The 20424-nt window shown below is 34.3% G+C and overlaps 2 protein-coding genes across 3 annotated transcripts in view; both read right to left on the bottom strand.

Annotated features, from left to right (window-relative positions):
* Positions 1-275: 275 nt before the first annotated feature.
* Positions 276-4062, bottom strand: LOC102801438 (transcription elongation factor, mitochondrial-like). Its single transcript, XM_085502368.1, has 4 exons — positions 3950-4062; positions 2119-2604; positions 1534-1680; positions 276-711 (listed from the first exon to the last, which is right to left on the bottom strand). The coding sequence occupies exons 1-4, from the start codon at positions 3986-3988 to the stop codon at positions 283-285; spliced, it is 1101 nt and encodes a 366-aa protein (XP_085358494.1). The 5' UTR covers positions 3989-4062; the 3' UTR covers positions 276-282.
* Positions 4063-5260: 1198 nt separating this feature from the next.
* Positions 5261-20424, bottom strand: part of LOC100369608 (uncharacterized) — a 32669-nt gene continuing 17505 nt past the window's right edge. The window contains exons 7-22 of one of the 2 annotated variants that reach the window (XM_085502371.1): positions 20160-20180; positions 19356-19424; positions 18546-18830; positions 17654-17790; positions 16655-16902; positions 16137-16264; positions 14707-14913; positions 14164-14242; positions 13262-13402; positions 11902-12917; positions 11396-11568; positions 10997-11242; positions 10283-10480; positions 10004-10094; positions 9196-9438; positions 5261-8370 (exon numbers count right to left, since the gene is read on the bottom strand). In XM_085502371.1, coding sequence (XP_085358497.1) covers positions 8263-8370; positions 9196-9438; positions 10004-10094; positions 10283-10480; positions 10997-11242; positions 11396-11568; positions 11902-12917; positions 13262-13402; positions 14164-14242; positions 14707-14913; positions 16137-16264; positions 16655-16902; positions 17654-17790; positions 18546-18830; positions 19356-19424; positions 20160-20180 — 3390 coding nt within the window. In that variant the 3' untranslated portion in view covers positions 5261-8262. The remainder of the gene's footprint in view (positions 8371-9195; positions 9439-10003; positions 10095-10282; positions 10481-10996; positions 11243-11395; positions 11569-11901; positions 12918-13261; positions 13403-14163; positions 14243-14706; positions 14914-16136; positions 16265-16654; positions 16903-17653; positions 17791-18545; positions 18831-19355; positions 19425-20159; positions 20181-20424) is intronic. The other variant, XM_085502370.1, reaches the window with a different exon arrangement.

The raw sequence follows: 20424 nt of genomic DNA, 5'->3' as shown, positions 1-20424 counted from the left end.
ATCAGTTCTGATGAAACAGTGTTACTGGTCGCCTAAGGAGACATTGTCATTTCAGAAATGTGCGTAAATGTCACGAATGTCATTTATAATTATCCTTTACCAACTGATACTGTGACTTTCAACTTTTTTTGAAAAACTGAGAGCAAAATGTAACCATTCTCTTAACTTTTCCTAGAGTCAATTCCTTGTTGATTACTGTGGTTAGGGTTGATTTGTTTTGTGTGCACGAGAAACATAAACGTATTGCATAAATAACATCAGCAGGATATAAACGCTAGAATACTAATTCTCAACTTTATTATAGACTGCCAATTCATAGAAAGCAATCGCTTGCAATAAACAATTACTTAAATGCTCTTTGTCAATCTGCGACCCCGCCAAATACATCTGAATCAAAGACGGCGGTATGACGATCAGAGGATTACGATGCATTGCTGCCATTTCTACGTATTTCATCGCAACTGGTTGGCCGCTTTTTCTATTCAGGCCGACAAATAGATCGAAGTGTTTCCCCACTGTCATTCTACCAACGCTGACGACTTTGTGTTCGTGTGTATCTGGATAGCGACCGTTTAACATCCCGTATAGCATGCTTTCCAGTGTCCGTATGTGGAGCATGGCGGAGACTAAACTTAAACTTTTCTGCCGAAATGTTATGTACTCCAATAAATAAAGATCAGCCACTGGCATTTCTTCTATCAATGACGATACCTGTGAAGAAATAGAAACCATTGTATACTGTGAAGCATTTATTTTTTGCCGCAAGAAATTTTCATGATTTGGGGTTTGTATGGCATTCGTGAAGACATAAAACCTATGAAAAATGTTTACTACCATAAAATCTGTATTAGAAGCCACATCCCAAATAGAAGTCGCACCCATTTATTGTGAAAAATTAAGAATAAATAATTCATCATTTCTCATAGGTGTAGATGCTGTAGTAGAAGCCGCATCCTTTCTGTTGTATTGAAGCTGCGGCTTCTAATACAGATTTTACAGTACTACAAAATTTGGCGATTTGCATAAATATTTGTTTCTCGCATTTTATAGTAATTAACACGAATATAAATTAATGGCGTTTTAATTTATTGCATTTCTCTATACAAGTAACAATGATTATATGTGCCATTGAACACCAAATCATTCTAAATTGAATGAACAATATTCCACAGGGAATTTGCTGCTCTGGTTGGACAACCTTACTTTTTAAAATGTTTTTTTTTTTATGATTACCTGTATCACGACTGGCTGACCTACCAAGTGATCAACATATGCCAATGGTGAAAAGAATTTGGTGCATCCAGTGTTACCCTTATGTATGTCAAAATGAAAACAAAGAACACAAGTACACTATAAGGCAAATTCCACATGTGGTACAGTGACCAATAACAATGCAAGTGGAATAGTCACATGTATTAAACTGACCAATCATAATGTAGGTAGTATATTTTTGTTGGCTATACGGTTGGATGCCAGAATATGTTCTAGAAATCAGACAACATTTAACTGCGCACATGAAAGTTCAATACTTACATTCTCCACATAAGCAATTGGGTCATGTCGACTGGGCTTTACATCTAATTGTTGGTGTTTCCAATCACATACTTTCATATCCCGCTCCATGTGAATCCAAGCTATACTTTTAAATGCTATATCGATAGATACAATACTTTGAAGGCTCTGATAAGTAAATAAACCATTTAGACAAAAGTAAGTTAGTAATTATTTATACCTAGGAGTTATTGTGAACACATTCAGTAATGACAGTTGTGAAGTCAAATGAAGTCTTTTTAAGGCAATAGCCAACTCTTATTCGATTTAAAATTTTGTGTACAATGATGTATTGTTCGCATTTATGGGCTAAATTTTCCAAAGCTAATCTAAATGTTGTGTGTGTTGCATAAAACAATGCTTTTTGGGTTATTTGATGTCAGTTGCAACTTGAGTATTTCTGAAACTCAGATTGTAAATGGTGTTAGGTAAATAAATTTATTTCGAAACCATTCAAGAACAGTGCATAGGTGATTGTGTTGTCGCAACCGTGACAACTTGGATGAATATGAATGCCACATGGACAAAACCAAAAGGAAATGAAGCATATTCATGATCAAAACGTACCTGCAATCTTTCCTCTGACAGATTTGGTTTCATTGCAAAGAAATTCATTTTATTACTGGTTTTAATGTTTGATTTCTTCTGCGTCGCTGACTGGTTTCCGGCTATTTTGTCCATGATATCGACGCAGTAGAACTGCATCATTTTTTCCCCAATCCCGCAGATGCCAACCAAAGAATGTATGTCTTTAAATAAGCCATGTTTTTCTCTGTGTTCTATAATCTTTTTTGCCGTTCGGACTCGTAAATATTTGATATTACATAGTTCGGCCTCGTCTGCGTTGTTAAATCGATCCAGCAGCAACTGTCTTTCGTTCTCTGTATATAAATTTGTCAGGATTTTCTGTGCTTTATTACGACGAATTTTAAGTTCTTTCGTTTGAGTCACCTCATCGTCTTCTGTTATTGTGGGATGTTCAGTATCTTCGCATGACTCCTTGGCAGTGCTGCATTGTCTGTATCTTGTTGCCAAGCACTGATGCAAACGAATCTGATGAGAAAAACAGAATCTGTAAATATGGAAGTCGTTGCTGTAATGATGTTAGCTAACTTCTATACAAGTGTGTAATTGTAACAAAAATATACAATTGCATAGATTTTTATAAACAATTAAGGGAACGGGCGCAGCACCCTCATACCATGGCCATGTGCCCCCTTACCTTGGGGAGCAGATCCTCTGGCAACCATAAAATTCTGATTGAACAGGGATCACATGTGGCCAACAGTCTTCAACTGTGACCTGTCTGATAGTAATCTTAGCCCCAAGGAAGCCATTGAATGCTCCATTTTAACTTAGAATTATCAAAAACTCCACACCCTGGTAGGGAGAACCTTATCTCCCCCACTTGGTGGCGCCGCTGAATTGCAGTGCTCCCTCTTGCAGTTTATTTTTTAGAAAAACCCTGCAATTGTTACAATTATTATGGCAGGGTTTCCATGGTGCATCTCACTTATTACATCACAACTTTGTGTTATGAAAAAAATAATAATATTGACATCAGCTGGACATATAGAATATACTTTCAATAATATTAAATAAATAATTATATTTGACGTACTAGGTTTGTTAATATTTATATAAATATTTCTATCTCTAGCAGGGTTGCGAATTTATCCTGATATTTTACGTAGGGCTTTATTTGGGTGTCATATTTTGTCTTTTTATATGTATTTCTCATCAATTTTATTCATAATTTTTGGAATAAATGGACATGTTATATGTACTGGTCAAAATGTTTGTAGAAATATGAAAAACAAATTACGTAGGTTATATTATGTAAAAGTGACGGTTTCAACATTGTTAAACAGTTTAATGCATGTTACAGTGTGTGACAAAAAATCTGAACCTTACTTTATAAATTCAAATAATTTATTTTGATTAACTCGACATAACATTCTTTAAATTACTTTAATTTTGAGATTGACAAATATTTGTGCACTCCATGAGCCAGTAAAAATCGCAAAATTTTCCAGCAGTAAAAATGAAAACCGCTATCTCCCAATCAGGGAGCTGTATGAGCATTACAGGTCCCTGCTCCCAATAGAACGTTCATAGCATTGGTAGCGAGATAGAAGTTTTCATGATCAGTTTATTCTGGCGCCTGCTGTAATCAGCTGACAATTTAAACACATTAGTACTAAAGATATCCCCCTACTTGTTACCTCTACATGCACCAAACACATTTTACTGCAACGCATCAGTCAAATTCGTGTTGTCTGATTTTATGTGTACGAGTCCGTGAACTACATTTAACATGTGCGTGCGGACGACGCCAAAAATTGCACTTTTAAGAGTTTAGTTTCCCTAGTCATATCCATTCAAACAGTTGACTTACCTTAGTTCTGACCGATCTCAATGCACACACGCAAAACATGTCTACAGACGACGACAGTCCGAGTTCCAAAAACGATCACTTCCAGCAGAACGGAAACAACATGGCGATAAATACGTCACAGGTGAATCCTCTGAACATAGATTTCAACATAGAGGGCGCCGGACCGAACAAATAATCAAAAAAGATGACAAACTAGACGCTGGTGTCAAAATGATCGAACAGTTTTGTGAATTATTTCTCAATAAAAAAAAATCGCTACAGCAGTTACAGAGCGTATAAGGGCAGTACCATTTTAAAATTCAAGGAGGGATTGTAAGATTGAGGAGGGGGTAAACATAATACTTGTGCAACGATGTGGGATTTCTTTAGTTTTGAGTTCCAGAGCAATAAATAAACTACTTTGATTTTGACTAAAGAAGATAACTAACAATTTGAATATTACCCTTCAATCATTCTGTCTTCAACAAATAATAGTCATCTCTTAAAAAAAAATATTTTTAATTTTATAAGGTTTTACAGTACGGAAACATATCCAAAGTTCGTCAAATCTGCTTTGTCAAACAGTTTTCAGCGATTTTGTGAGCAAGTTTGCTAACTTGCTGCCCAAATACTTCTTACTTTTTTCCAGGGAAGTCTCCAATCTTTCAAGTCTACTACATGTGCTCTGTACCTTTCATAACAATATTATAATTTTGAGAACACGAAAAATAGTAAAAAAAAAAAAATTCAACTCCACTCACTATTAAATATAACAATCTGTAAACGAAAGTGGGATATATATATTCCTCATTTTTATTATATAATAGTATTTGATCTCATTATCAACAAATAAAAAAGCTGATCGTCTGTGTAGCAGATTATCTTTATTTAAAGGGCGGTAGTCGTCGTGCCGCGTCCTGTTCGATATGGGACTCATAGCGACGTATACAACGCGTGTAAAATACATTGTTTATTTACATGAAATTCGAACACGCGCTGCGCGACGGCCGCCGAGCTTTAATGTGTTGATCTACCATTGCAGTTTCCTTGATGAATAACACAAAATGAACATTTTGTGTAATAAGGAGGTCAACCATTTGAAGTTGAGAAGGGTGGTGGTGGTTGGAAGATTATTCAGATTTTTTTTCGCAGTGTTTTATGTGAACATTTTAATTTTTTTTAATGTGCCTTGCAACACCTTGTATGCAATTTTCTCTTGGTGTTCATCTTGCAATTTTCCGTTTTTAACAAACCTACCAGCCACCCCAATAATTTCAAACGGTCCACCCCAACAGTTTTTTACAGTTAAACATCAAAATACACAAAGAATAGTTTTATGCCAAAGAATATCATATTTTATTGTTTGTATTAAATTGATACAGTCTTATATTCTTCAAGTTCATTGTGATGGAATGTTACATTTAGACCGGTAATGCTGTGTAGAGGTCTTGGTAGAATCGTTGCATGCACAATCCCAACCAATACCAGAAAGACTCTACATTGATTAGAAAACGTACAGCTAAACATTAACACACCTGAAAATAACATATTTGCTCTATTATAAACAAGTCGATGAAATAGGTAGCATAAATGTATTGGTGTGAGAGGGGTGTGTATGTGAAATTACACCAAATATTTTCAACTGCGTCTCTTTTGAAGACGAACTTCTTAATAGAGCAAATACAATATCTAGACAAGGTTTGAAATAGCGCAATGGATTTACTGTAAGAATGCTCATGTGATGAATCATTCGCAGCTTGCTCAGTGAAATACTCTAGATTGCGTATTCAAAGTAATCGCGGAAAATAAACGATGGAATAATATAACTCATATCTAATTCTTTTATTTATATAACAGCAAAACCCTGGGACATGACACAGAAAGTATTATTGCCGGTTAACTATATAGTATCAGTCAGTATTTAATATCCAAAGTAACAATGAAAAATAATTTTAAATGTACTTGTAGAATCATGGTAGAGGATTTTTTTTTTCTTACTCAAAAGTGAATCTAATATATGCCACTAGAGGGCGCTATGCACAATTACAATTAAATTTGTTCCACTGATCATACTTAATTACAGGTACTGGTATGATTTAAAGTGTGAATTATACCTTCCAAATGCTTTTTTTTATATATATAAAAACCCACATAAACGCATTTTATTTTTAAAAAGTTGTCTATAATATAAACTTGAGTACAAGAGTCATCAACAATTTCAGTGTCAAAGAAAAACACTATAAAATGTTTCAATATTGCATAAAAAAAACAAAACAACAACAGAGTGATAAACAAACAATTGATACATCTCATGCAAGCTAACCATACCCAAACATACATAAATAAATCATGGTCAAAATAAAGCTTAAAAGTCTAATAAATTTATTAAAAAAAAAAATAATTGCATATTTGTTTTATTAACTTGGGTATATTCAACTATGTCTTGTGGTGCAGTTAGGATCATAAGTCAGACAAATAAGTACTGTAAAACACATTAAGTTTGCTTGGAATTTATTTTCACTGAAAAGATGATTCAGTGAAAATAAAATCCAGTGATTACACTTTTTTTTTTAAATTTTACATTAAAATCATCAAATATCATTTTAGCGAAAATTAATTTTAGGTAAAATAAAGTATTTTACAGTATCATTTTGGATCTATAGATAGGGCTTACAAGACAGGTGTGTGTGGATGGTCAAAATAAATCCCATTTCAACAATCCACCATAAAATAAATTCAATGTGTAGTCTAAAGCAACTCTACTCAAGTAAACATGCTAATGATACTCTCAAACTTAGTGGTGACTGCAAAAAGATTTGTATTCTGTTTATATTGTAAATTATTTCTCATGCATAGATTTTATTTTTTAATGTCTATTTTTAATTTAGCCAGTCTATTCTGAAACTACCAGATGTCTGGTGTATTTACCAGCATTGTGTTTGCTTTTTTAACTTGTTGTTTGGTAACACAGTAATAAACATCAAGTGGGGAAAATAATTGTGAAAGACATTGAGCAGTTATGTATAATAAAAATTATAATGCGCACATAATTGTTAAAAATGATAAAAAAAATGTTTTTTGTTTTTTTTTCTAATTTGAAGAAAAAGTGTGAATGTAGCATGATAGAATGGAATGTGATTGGAAAATTTCAATTCAGAGTTTTTTGGGGAACAGCAATACACAATGAATTGATATAATGTATTTGAACTTGTGGTAGCTGTAGCCATGCAAATGCCATTTGTAAAATTAATAATATAATACATATTTATCAATGGAATGGAAATGGAAATAATTTTCCACTGGTCAAAGGTCTCATGTGAAGAATGCCTCAATCAAAGAAAAAAAACTCTGTGATTTATTAGTGTTAAACACTGAAGTCAGCAAAGGCAATTTATTTACATACCATATTTACAATTTATTTACATACCATTTCTAAGCTTGTGCAGTGATGTCAGTGTTCTAACCAGGGTTCTAACACATTCTTATTTATGTGTGATCACTAGCTGAATGGAGGGTGAATACTGACTGAGCCGATGCAACCGTCTTGATTTGAATTCAATTGGCCTGCTTTCAAATGAAAATTGGGTATATACATTTTTGTAAGTATAAACATGCCTATGTTGACTTCAGTGCATGTAATACTATTTCTAGAAGGATATCAACATGACACAAGTCGCAGTATTTTTAATGCTCATATAAAGGTTGGAAGATTATTTCATAACGTTCAGAACGATGATATTATGCTAATTCTTCTATCGTGATCGATGTTGAAATAAAGTCATCATTATTTAAGAGTTTAGCTTCTGAGAACCTGACATTCAGGATTTGAAAAAAAAATCCAAATTGAAATATGGGCCTCTTTTGACCTAAGCCCGCTATGGTCGGACTGTAATAATAAGAATGGTTTTAATATTATGAAATTCCTAAGAATTTACAACATACTGATGATAACATATTATTTAACAGTAATTTCAAGGATCTGAAAAACCAGATTTTTTTGGGGAAGATTTCTAGTTTCTGAATCTACCAGATGTGTATTTACCAGCATTGTTTTTGCTTTTTCAACTTGTTGCTTGGTAACACAGTAATAATCATCAAGTAGGATAAACAATTTTGAAAGACATTGAGCAGTTATTATAATTATTAAAATTATAAAAAAGCTGTGTTTAAAAAAAATAAATGATATGTTTGTCAGGTAAATATGAAACAAAGCGTAAAAGTCAGGCACGTATAAATGCAGAACTTGTCAGATACTTTGGCACTGAATCAGAAAGATGAAAAAAATAACTTGGAGATATTTCGCATGCATGTACATATTTCATTGGTTGCTATGACTACTGTTTCTGTTCATTATCATCGTATTCTGCACGTATTGCATCTAGAAAACTAGCTCCTGATTCCTCCATCTTTTTATGGTGTTCTGTGAAAGATTTCTGTCTCTCCTAAAACAAAGAAACAAAAAAAAAACATTGTTTACAATGACAATTGAAAAATGGTGATTTCTATCACAACCTCACTTCTGGGGGTATTGATGTATTATTTGTGTTACGGTATTACATTCCAATTTTGGGGGGTATTCATAGACAGTGAACTATAGTCACCTGAGTACTGGTAAGTACCCCAAGATATTTGACCTTCAGTGGCCATATCATGTTTTCTGTGTTTTTGCAATAGTAAACCATTCACCAAAAAACAAATTTGTTCATCATTTTTGTTAAATTGTATGTATGTTAAATTGTATAGTAAGCATAGGCGCTTATGAAATAATGCTGTAGCAAGCAGTTAACATAGAACACAGCAGTGTTCAGTTGGTGTGATTCCATTACATTTATTGGTCTTTCTATTTTAGGTGTATGTACTTCTAATACAGTAACATTGACTTCAACACGTACTGCATACAGAATTTGATTAATTCACTGGTATCAGTGCATTGGATAGTAAAAAACACCTGATTCAATGATTTTTTACTAATTTATGGTTGTTTTTATGCAAGATTTTTTTACAGCATTTCAGAATTGTTATGTAGTTAATAGAGATGTAAACATTCACAGGGTGCTAACAGATGTAAACATTCACAGGGTGCTAACAGATGTAAACATTCACAGGGTGCTAACAGATGTAAACATTCACAGGGTGCTAACAGATGTAAACATTCACAGGGTGCTAACAGATGTAAACATTCACAGGGTGCTAACAGATGTAAACATTCACAGGGTGCTAACAGATAATACAGAGCACCATAAATAAACCATTTATAGTGTATTCACCTTAAGTGCCATGTCTTCCCTTTCTTTCATTTTTTCAGGTAACACTTTTTTGACATCAGTCTCTGATTCAGATCTTGTAATACTACCAGAGGAACTTCCACTCTGAGTACTGCTGCTACTGCGCCTTCGACTACGTCTATGATAATGGCTGCTGTCACTTGAGCTGCTGCTCGTATAACTGCTAGAGCTACTACCACTGTCGCTGCGTTGTCGCATGTTTCCCCTACCACGTGCTTGCCGAGCCTGACAGATAAGTGAATGTTAGTATGTTACATTTAGGGAGTGTTGTGGTCATTGTTTAGCACATGTTAAATTTCAGTTAAACAAAGAATATATTTTGTATACTTCGCATGAAACCCACATCAAACACAACATGTTTACTACAAGTACACAAAGGCATTAACCCTTTCAGTGCTAGAGTTTTTCCCGACGCTAATTCAGTGCAAATATTTTACATTTTGTAAAATTTTCACTAAATGTCATCATCATTTTGGACCATACAAAGAGTTTTTTATAACATTAACACTTCAAAACAGTTTGACTGATCATTTATTTAAACATTCGTTTTTTTATAATTTCTTTGTGCATTTTGGACAAATACTGTATTCACTGGGTTTTAATTTTGCTATTTTCGTTGATAATCAAAATTCGCTAAATTAAATCTACATGAACATGTACCGTAATATAACAATTATAAAATTCATTGTTTCCTTGACAAATTTGTGAAATTAAATTAAAATGAATATGCTCAAAATAGTAAAAATAAATCGTTTTATGGTATACATCACTGAAAAGTTGATCAACTTACATTTTGGTCGTCTTGCCAACTGCTTCCAGAAGATGATAATTTTGCATTCATTAAATCACTGAAACCCACTTGGATTGTCTCTTGGGGTTTACTGGAAGTTGAAAACAGACACAAAAAAATAACATTAATAAAAAGCAACATCTGTTTTTATTTTTAAGACAAGTAAAAAACAGATTCAAAACAAATAAAAAATTTACTTTGAAGCATCAGACAAGAGATAACAAATTTGCAATTTAACTGTTATTTGCACTCAGATGGTTTCCATGAACTGATACTCACTCAGATTTTGTGGGACTTCTTAACTGTGATATACTGCTGTCTTTCTTTTCTAATTCGTCTTGACAAGATTTTAAAAACTTCACTACCTCTTCATGGTTATACTGCTCAGCTAAATCTAACGGTGTTCGTTCCATGATGTCTTTGACGTTCAATGACGCTCTGTTTGCAACTAGCCATTTACAACACTCTAAATTTCCACTGAAATAATGATAACAATGAATAAGTCAGTAAAAATCGAAGACGCCACATAAAAAGACGCAGTGACCCTTTTCCGAACTTAGAATGCAACTTCCAGTTTGGGTGTAATTTTATCTTACCAGGGTAGAGCCAGGACATTAATAATAACAAATTCATCATAATGTAATGTAATCATGTGTAATTCATGAAGCGATCAGACACAGTAATACTGTAAAACATGTTGAAAAAACGACATGCAATTTTAGCGAATTGTGGTAAAATGACGTAATAGCGAAATGTTGATTTAGCGAATCTCTCTTGTCATTGTTGGTTTCCTGTTTTCACAAGCGCCCCAAATTTTTATCTTCCAGATTACTGTATACAAATCCCCAAGCCTTGGCCATTTTGAATTTATAATAAAGTCATTAACGACATCTTGAATTAGCGAATCAGTTCTCTCGCTAAATTTGATAAAAAAACATGCTCGCGAATAGACATGTTTTACAGTAACTTAATCAACAGAGAGCTTTTTCATACCTCATGGCTGCTAAATGCATCGGTGTTTGTTTATCAACGGTCGATTTGTATATAGATGCACCCATTGCAGATAACGACATTACGCATTTGACGTGCCCGTTCAATGCCGCCAAGTGCATTGCTGTGTACCCTGTGTTAGTTTCCTTAGTCAGATCACTTTCGTTGACTGACAACCATTTTAATATTTCCAACTGGTTAATCTCAGCTGCTATGTGTAATGGAGTCTTGCCGTGCTCGTCAGTTTTGCTAAAAAATAATGTAAATACAAATACTTATAAATATGCATTTTTATAAATCAAAATATATAAGCGACAGTGAATCATGTCCAAAGCAAAACTATAAACTAAATTAGAGATTTAACGCTACAGTGCCATAACATCGTCTATACCGGACACTTACTTGATGCAGCTTTTGTCCTTTCCTACAAGCTCTTTAACTCTGTCCAAATCACCAGCTTTTGTTGCTTCATGTATGGACTTTCCACGGTGTTGATGACTCTCTTCTTCGTTCTGAGAAGTGGATGGTGTTGCCTTTAAAGTAGTTTCAGAATCCTCGCTGGCTTTTATTCCAAGCTTTAATTAAAAAGAAGGTTAAGTCATTTTAAATACAATACAATACAGTAACTGTGTTCTGTTATGTTTCATCTGTTTAACTTTATAAAATGAGAACAGTGAAAAATGGTCAGAGTTACCAGGTAAATGTCACAATTTGGATTTAAGCATGTTCATTGGATTTTACCAGTAAAAGTAGTATGCGACAAAGAATGCAGACATACAAATGTAGAAAGGGGGAAAACATTCGTCACACATCGCACATTCAAATCATGTGCATTTCTCATGTGATTATACATTGCATGGGACTCATAACAAACTGTGATGCTTTAAAAACCAAATATTCTGATTTACCTTAAACCCTTCCATGTAAGCCTCGCTGGTCTTTTTATCCTCGTCTGACGTTACTGTTGTTGTTGAAGGAGGTGGTGTTGGCGATGATGGTCTCGGAGGGATATCTTTCGATTTATCATCCTCTTTTCTCCTTCTATCATCCTCTGTTTCACTTCCGCTGCTATAGCTACTACTGGATGAAGTCACACTATCTGAATCGCTATCGGTGTGAGACTCACTATCTGAGGAGTATCTATTCTTTGTTGATTCTTTTTGTTTTTTTGAGTCATCGTTGGTTGTCATCTTTTCTCTCTCCTTGACCGATTCATCATCAGACTCAGACTCGGACGACGACGACGATGATGATGACGATGAATACGTAGATGATGATAAGGAGGCTTTGCTTTCACGATCTTTTTCATTAATTGTGGGCAAAGCAGTCCCCGGCCTATGTTCCGAAGATCTTCTTGATTGATCAGAAGACGACCCATCATTATGTTTGGCTTCTTTTTTCTGATCCCCACGCACCCCCAAAGGCTTAGCGCTTTCCCTTGAGGGTGCTTCCTCGTTTCCCGAATAAGACTTTGGTTTACTTCTAAATTCAATTTCAGTTTCGGTTTCAGTTTCTGTTACAGTATCTGAATCAGACGATGAGGATTCAGAAGCCAAAGAATTTGTTCTGCTGGATGCAGATGAGAGTTGAGGAGCCGGATCACCGCGGCGTACTCGTACGACTTTGACACTGCCTTCACTATCACTATCACTCTCACTGTCAGTATCAGTTGCAGTATCAGTATCAGTTGCACTATCACTTTCGCTTTCACTACCAGAGCGACCACGAGATACACTAGTATGACTAGTTTTGCTGTCATATTTCTTCTCATCTTCAGATTCACTAACTTCCTGTGTTTCCGTGGTGTCACTTACATTTCCATCAAGAGACGGCTGACTATAATGTGTACTTGCTTCACTTTTCTCGACCAGACTTTCGGGCTCTGTCTGCGTATCATCCTCGCTTTCAGATTCGCTTGAAGATTCTACAATGAATTCAGACATTACAAATTTAAGTTACACAAGATTTAAATTTAAACAAATTTTTCTCAACTATATTTTTTATAACTCTTTTGTTGATATTAGATCATATAGATATAATTTATTATAGTTTACTTTTTTATCGTATAAAATACACAAGATACTGTGAACCAAATGTTTTGAAATTTAGATAAGTGAAAATGAAAATAAAGTCACAGCAACTTAAAAACACCATTAATAAATTATCAGATAAAACCTGACTTCACTAATATAGTTAAAACACGGTGGTAGATGCCCTATTGAAATATAATTTAAACCATATGATAATTATAAATATATGCAAACATACCATAAGTAACATTCGAGAGCGGTAATACTCGTATTGTCCGTCCATTGTCATCTTTGGCCGATAACCATCTATTACATAAAAACTCGTTAACTGTGCCTTCGGCTTCCTTAATTATGACCTTATCCAGATACCAACCCATACCTATAACAAGTAATCAAAATCATTTTTGTAAATACATTTGTGCCTGACATTGAATATCGCTGTGTCTCACAGAAAACATATTCCATGTATGAGACTATGCGACAGAGTTGTACTACAATGGGACAAAAAAGGTTGTAATGTGCTATCAACCAGGCCTGATCGAACAAAGTGGCATCTATTGGTGAATGAATCTCAGCCAGTGGAATAATACCTTCCCATTGAGTCTGTGACACACTAATCAAGAGTAAGGGTTAACTACTTTTTGGTGTTTAAACCGAGCTGGTCAGGTTACGGTTCGTGAATTTGATGAAACAATTGCTACACTAGCAGTAACAAACAGTGTTGAAGTCGTCAACTTGATAAAAACAGCTCCAAATATTTGAGGAAAGAGGGAGGTGTTGGAGTCGTCAACTTGATACATGCTGCTCCAAATATTTGAAGGGGAGGGGGTGTTGAAGTCGTCAACTCGCAACATGCACTTCCCAATATTTGAGGGAGGAAGAGGTGTTGAAGTCATGAACTTGATACATGCATGCTGCTCCTAATATTAGAGGGGGAGGAGGTGTTCATGACAAACACATTTAAATTATTTGTAAATACATGTATATACAATGCTCTTGATATTTATATTATGATAAGAAACTGGTCACATAGTAATGTACTCCGGAAACAACTATATCCAAAGCTGCCACCTAGATACAACTAAAAAACAAAGTTGTGAATTTAGAAATATCAAATAAAAATTATTTACGTATCCTCACCTAGTTCTATTCTATCATGTCCAATTTCTATACATTCCAGTCTGCCAACATGGTACGTGTCGACTTTGAATAAATCAGTCTGTTAAGAAAGAATCAATATGTAACATGAGTAGTACTGTAAAATCTGTATTAGAAACCACGGCTTCTATTAAAATGGTACAATGCAATAGAGGGGATGCGGCTTCTATTAGAGCATCTACACATATGAGGAATGATGATTTTTTGGTTCTCAATTATTCAAAAAGAATGGGTGTGACTTCTATTAGGGATGCGGCTTCTAATACAGATTTTACGGTACAGCATTTGTATCAATTTTCAAACATAACAGGCGGGGGAGTCGTCACCTGCGCATGTGTCAGATGGCCATAGCGTGTCATTGTTTAAAAACAAGTGTCTACCTATGAGCATTTGCGGTTTTAGCGTGTGTTGTCATCATCGCTTGGGACTCAATTCCCGTGTGTATTTGGTTTTAATTTTTTTAAATGTAGACACAAAGTCTACCAATCATGTTCAGGGAACAGCAATTTAAGTTTATTTACTCACCTGTCCTTTCTGGAATTTAATTTTATTTCCAAGTTTTGATTGCTTGAGTTTTATTTTACCGGTGTTTCCTTTGATGCCGTATATAGTTAGGTATATATCAGCTTTGGTGCTGGCCCCCAATCTATTGCCGGTCATAACTTGAATCTCATAGATGGTCCGCTTTCCAGATTTTAGTTTTGGACCATGTTTTAATTTCTCTAACTCATTCTACAGAACAAAAAGAATGTTATGCTATTAGAAATAATGTATCAATATAGTCACTATGTTGAAGAAACTAATACTTGGTTTAGTAAATTTGAATGAAAGTTTTATTGCAATTTAAATTAGGGGTAAACATTCAGACAATTTTTCACTTTCACAAAATTTGCAACCCAAAAAATATTTTTAGTTTTTATATATTATGCAGACTAGATTTGTCCTATGACCTTTCTCACTGAAGAAGACTGATTAGTATGCAAATATATGGTAATGATATGCAGACTAGTTCGTCTTATGACCCTTCTCACTGAAGAAGACTGATTACTGGTAGTATGCAAATATATGCTAATGATATACAGACTAGTTTGTCCTATGATCTTTCTCATTGAAGACCGATCAGTACGCAAATATATGATAAATATATATAGTTTAGATTTGTCATGTGACCTTTCTCAGTAAAAAAGACTGATCAGTATCCAAATATATGCAAACTAGATTTGTCTTATGACCGTTCTCATAAAAGAAGACTGATCAGTATGCAAATATATGCTAATGATATGCAGACTAGTGAGTCCTATGAACTTTTTCATTAAAGAAGACTGATCAGTATGCAAATATATGCTATGATATGCAGACTAGTGAGTCCTATGAACTTTCTCATTGAAGACGACTGATCAGTACGCAAATATATGCTAATGATATGCAGAATAGTTTGCCTTATGACCTTTCCCATTGAAGAAGACTGATCAGTATGCAAATATATGCTAATGATAGGCAGACTAATTTGTCTTATGAACTTTCTCATTAAAAAAGACTGATCATTATGCAAATATATGGTTATATGCAGACTAGTTTGTCCTATGAACTTTCTCATTGAAGAAGACCAATCAGTACGCAAATATATGCTAACAATATGCAGTCTAGATTTGTCATGTGACCTTTCTCAGTAAAAAAAATGTTCAGTATCTGAATATATGCAAACTAGATTTGTCCTATGATCTTTCTCATTAAAGAAGAATGATCAGTATGCAAATATATGCTAATGATATGCGGATTAGTTTGTCCTATGAACTTTCTCATTGAAGAAGACTGATCAGTATGCAAATATATGCTAATGATATGCGGATTAGTTTGTCCTATGAACTTTCTCATTGAAGAAGACTGATCAGTATGCAAACATATGCTAATGATATGCTAACTATATTTGTCCTGGCATTGGATATTCTACTCACATCTGGGTCTGGATCAGCAGGTTTGGGTATATCAGCCTGTATTGCTATGCCAGGCATCTCAGTAGTTTGTGCATAAATTGGTTTAGTATTCACTGTAGCTTGTGCACTGCTATCAACCAACTGAATACCTGCAACAGGGTGAGACATCATTAAACCAAATTTACACAGATATTTTAATTTCTAGCTAAATTTTGAAGAAATTATATTCAACTTTTTTTTTCAACTTCAACATTTGTAGTTTATTTAATACATGTACAACATATTTCAAAACAGGATTGATGTGGAATATGCCTATCATTATAATAACTTTTGTCAGCAACTTTTGTCAGCAAGCTATCGCAAAATAAAACCCACACTTTTTTTCCAAATTACGATCAGGACATGCAATCAATAGGAAAATACGTTCATTTGGTCCAAAATTATAACAACAAATTTAGAAAAATACATAAAAACAGGCAAAGAATTGCACTAAAATTTTTGAGGAAAAAAAAAAATTATGTTTATATATTGTTACTTACCAGTGGAAGCATGGGTTACAGTCTGGACGGATTTGGCACCAGCATAACTAATTGTCTGCGTCTGTTGCGTCACGTCAGTTTGTGTAGACATATCGGTGCTGACAAAATCACCACCTCTCTCAACTGGACTCCTTTCTCGTCTATGATCACCATTTCTCTCAACTGGGCTTCTTTCTCGCCGATGACCGTTCTGTGTTCTTCTTTCTGGTTTGGGTGGTTTTTGATCCCTTGCTTTTGCTCTTTGCAGTCTGTGTACAATAATTCATTAAACTTAAAGATACGGTACAGTACGTGAACTTGAACGTCATTTCAGTCCCTCCTCAATACAATTATTGCTCATATAAAACACATCTATTATTAAAAATGCACGTAGTGCTTCTCCACCAATGATAATGCTCTATTGCATTTAATATACACTAATGTCCTGTTTTCAAGTCTGACTCATATTCTCAATCAAATCCCTTTGTTCTCATAAATTTCTTTCAGATTTTTGCAACATCAAAAATGAAACACTGACCAAGTTTTACTGTGCTTAAAAAAACACACGATGATTTGTATTTTTGAACTCAGAGTTTACAGAAAAGGTGATGTGACTGATATGCTGCCTATTGAATTCTATGGAACACAGTATTGGTCATTTGCAGTTTGAGGCTAAATGATGTTTCAGATGATAATGAAGTTATAAGTATTCGTAAGTTGATCATTACATGGACCTTGCATAAAATGATTCACCACCATTTTAGTATTAATTTTATATTTCCACATTTTCAAGTTTTCTAAATCTGTATCTGTTTAACCATGCATGCACCAAAACTTTCAGAATGTGCATCTTCATTAGTGAGAGCATACTACCTCAAGAGGACCTATTCAAACAGTGTTGTCCAAGGGAAGATCCAGTTCCGAAGCATGCAAAAAACAATCAGATATTTGCTGTGCGCCCTCTTAAATATACCCGGATGATAAAGAGACTTCTACAAAATCACAATTACTGTTACTTACGCGAGCCATTCGGGTAAATGTTTAGTGTTTCCTTTTGGTACAATGACTTTTATACCATTGGGTCTGTGAGGAACTCTATCAGAACTTCTATCTGTTTCCGAATCTGATCTGCCATTTGTATATGGCCCTGATGATTCCTACAGAGTAAATAGATATTTGAAACACATTTGTCAGCTTTGGATATACAGATAATATGTGGTAAAAATCACAGTCCATCAATAAATTGAAATCAATAGCACCGCTCTAAGAGGCTACCGGTAAACACTATATTGAACAGATATCTTATTAGTAGCTTGATCCACAGTCAGTGGATTCAATGAAGCAAGTTTTTTCTCTCAACAATGTTGTATCGGGGATTGCGTTAACCCCATATTTTGCTTCCCAGACTCTAATAATTGAAGAGAAACCCAATTTTTCAGGCAAGCTGGGGTCCAATCTCTAATAAAGTTATCCAGGGTCAAATTTCAATTTATTAAAATTTTGTAAGTAAGACTCGTCTTGCTAAGACATTAGCGCAAACCCTGTTGTATGCTTTTGCTTGATAAACGACCAACTCAAAATGTGTGAATAGATTTTACTGACTAAAGGTACATTAACATTTTCACCACCAGACTTTCTTGCCCAAATTATTCTGCACTTTTTTCTCATGTTCTTCGATATTTCTGGAAATGAATGCTAATTTTGAACAAACAGACAAAATTTGAGTCAAAATTTAGTTTTAACTCAAAATAGGTGGCTATTTTTGACCCAACCTTCTGAAGGGAAATGCAGACTATAAACAAGATTATATTGTAAATTTGTGATGAAAAGAGGAAACTGGATGTGAAAAGTTTAAGGTTATACTGAGAAATAAATTACAGAAGAACATTAAAAGATAAACCTGAAAACTTACATCAACTCTTGAAATTCTATATTTTCTGCCACTAAGATCATAGGCAAATTTAGCACTACTTGGTCTGGTGGGCCTCGGCCGTGCACCTTTAGCGGTCCTTGGTCTGTTGGGTCTCCGTATATACCCACCGGTTGTCCTTGGCCGTGGCCGTACTGCAACTTGGCTACTGGATGCACGAGTAGAAGTATCATCACTATGGTAACCATGTCGATGATAATGATCATCGGGATGACTGTCTATGTATGGTAAGCTCTCTTCATCGTCATCATGTTGAATTCCATAGTACTTAAAAAAAAATTAGGAGATAAAAATGTTAAACTTTGTCTATATTTCAATAAGTGTGTTTTGTTGAAAACGATATGCCTTCTAACATGACTGGTTTTGTACGGAGTCATAAACTAAAATGTTGTGATTCCTCTTTTATTTTGTTTTAAAATGTGAATTTTATATTACCAATTCACAAATCCCATGAATATAATATTCGTTAAGATGTTTTTGAATGTCTATATCAATGTATGATTTCCTGTGGCATCATTTTGTATTCCAGGGAATAAGCTTATCTTGCAGCATCACAAAAATATCTGTACACGTGAGCAATGTGTGTTCTTTCGACTCAGACGACACACTGGGTTACAGCAAGCAGGTAAACGTGATACAAAAACATTTTGTAAACACTTTGGATTTAATATTTCACTCATACATTTTTTAATTATACCAATGACAAATGATGTTACAGTGGAATTGGATAAATTGGAGTCTCTGTCTCATGGATGTTATCCAACTCAGGATATATTACAATTTTGTACTTACAGAATCATATGGTCTTCCATGAGGAGCTTGTTTTTTTTTCCCCCTTCCTTTTGTTCCTGTAACAGCTTCCTGAAATGAAACAACACATACCATGATAATAACAGCCATGTGACATGTGTAAATGACACATAATATCGCATACGGTAAAATACTTTATTTTCGCTATTTTTGCTGAAAAATAAAATCCAGTGAATATACCATTTTTCTTAAATTTTACATTCAACTCATCAAAAAACTATGAAAATAAATTCTATACAAAACACCCAACAAGTTTTCTCAGCAAAGATCAAACTGTTTCAACAATTTTGAGAGAGTTGTACATACAAAACTCCCTGTGAATGTATAACTTATAAGAGCTTAACCATTACAATCTTTATTTGGAAAGAGTTCCTTTTGTATCCCTTGCTCTCTAACCCTCATCCCCTAGCCCCCAATTCAATTATACATTTCAATTATATACGATGGGCATATATAATTAAATTGGGGTGTGCTGGAGGGTAAGGGCTAGAGTGGGGGTATATAAAGAACTCTTTTCCTTCATTTCACCATATTCAGATTGTACAACAAACAAACATTTGACTTTGTCAGTGTATCACAGTAACGACTTTCAATAGTGATTTCTATACCGTCATTTCCCACTATGCGTGCATGTATTCCCAGCATTCTAATGTAAAACCTTTGATTAAACTAAAAAAATTCAACCCAAATGATCCATTTTGCTAAATTAACTACATGTTGAACTTAATGGACTTAGCAAGCTCCTATTAAATATATCTAAAATAGCTGAAAAGAGATGTGCTTTACCGTAGTTTCACCTGGTTCTGTCTAGAAAGCAAAATTGAATTTGTTTCAATATGAGTAGTAAATAGTCACAACTCAGATACTATATGTGTATTGTGACGAAGTACTGTCTCAGTGTCATGCATTTAACTGTAAACAGCTTTAAATTTCTATCACCAGTGAAAATTATAAATTTTGTTGGCAGTGAAAATTACACTGGTCCTACGAAATGGAATGTCACAAATGTTATGAATCTTGAAATTTGTGAAAATTATCAACAGTAAAAATT

The sequence above is a fragment of the Saccoglossus kowalevskii genome, chromosome 8 (assembly GCF_978046115.1).
Source record: "Saccoglossus kowalevskii chromosome 8, keSacKowa6.1, whole genome shotgun sequence".
NCBI lineage: Eukaryota > Metazoa > Hemichordata > Enteropneusta > Harrimaniidae > Saccoglossus > Saccoglossus kowalevskii.
This window is presented reverse-complemented; position numbering and strand designations above follow the sequence as displayed.

What these genes read in the sequence shown, in the direction of transcription:
- LOC102801438 (XM_085502368.1), bottom strand. Translation starts at nt 3,988, where the DNA reads ATGTTTTGCGTGTGTGCATTGAGATCGGTCAGAACTAAG. An exon ending in TGTCAGAGGAAAGATTGCAG is followed by an intron (nt 1,681 to 2,118) that starts GTACGTTTTGAT and finishes TTTACTTATCAG; the next exon opens with AGCCTTCAAAGTATTGTATC. An exon ending in CAATTGCTTATGTGGAGAAT is followed by an intron (nt 712 to 1,533) that starts GTAAGTATTGAA and finishes ATTTCTTCACAG; the next exon opens with GTATCGTCATTGATAGAAGA.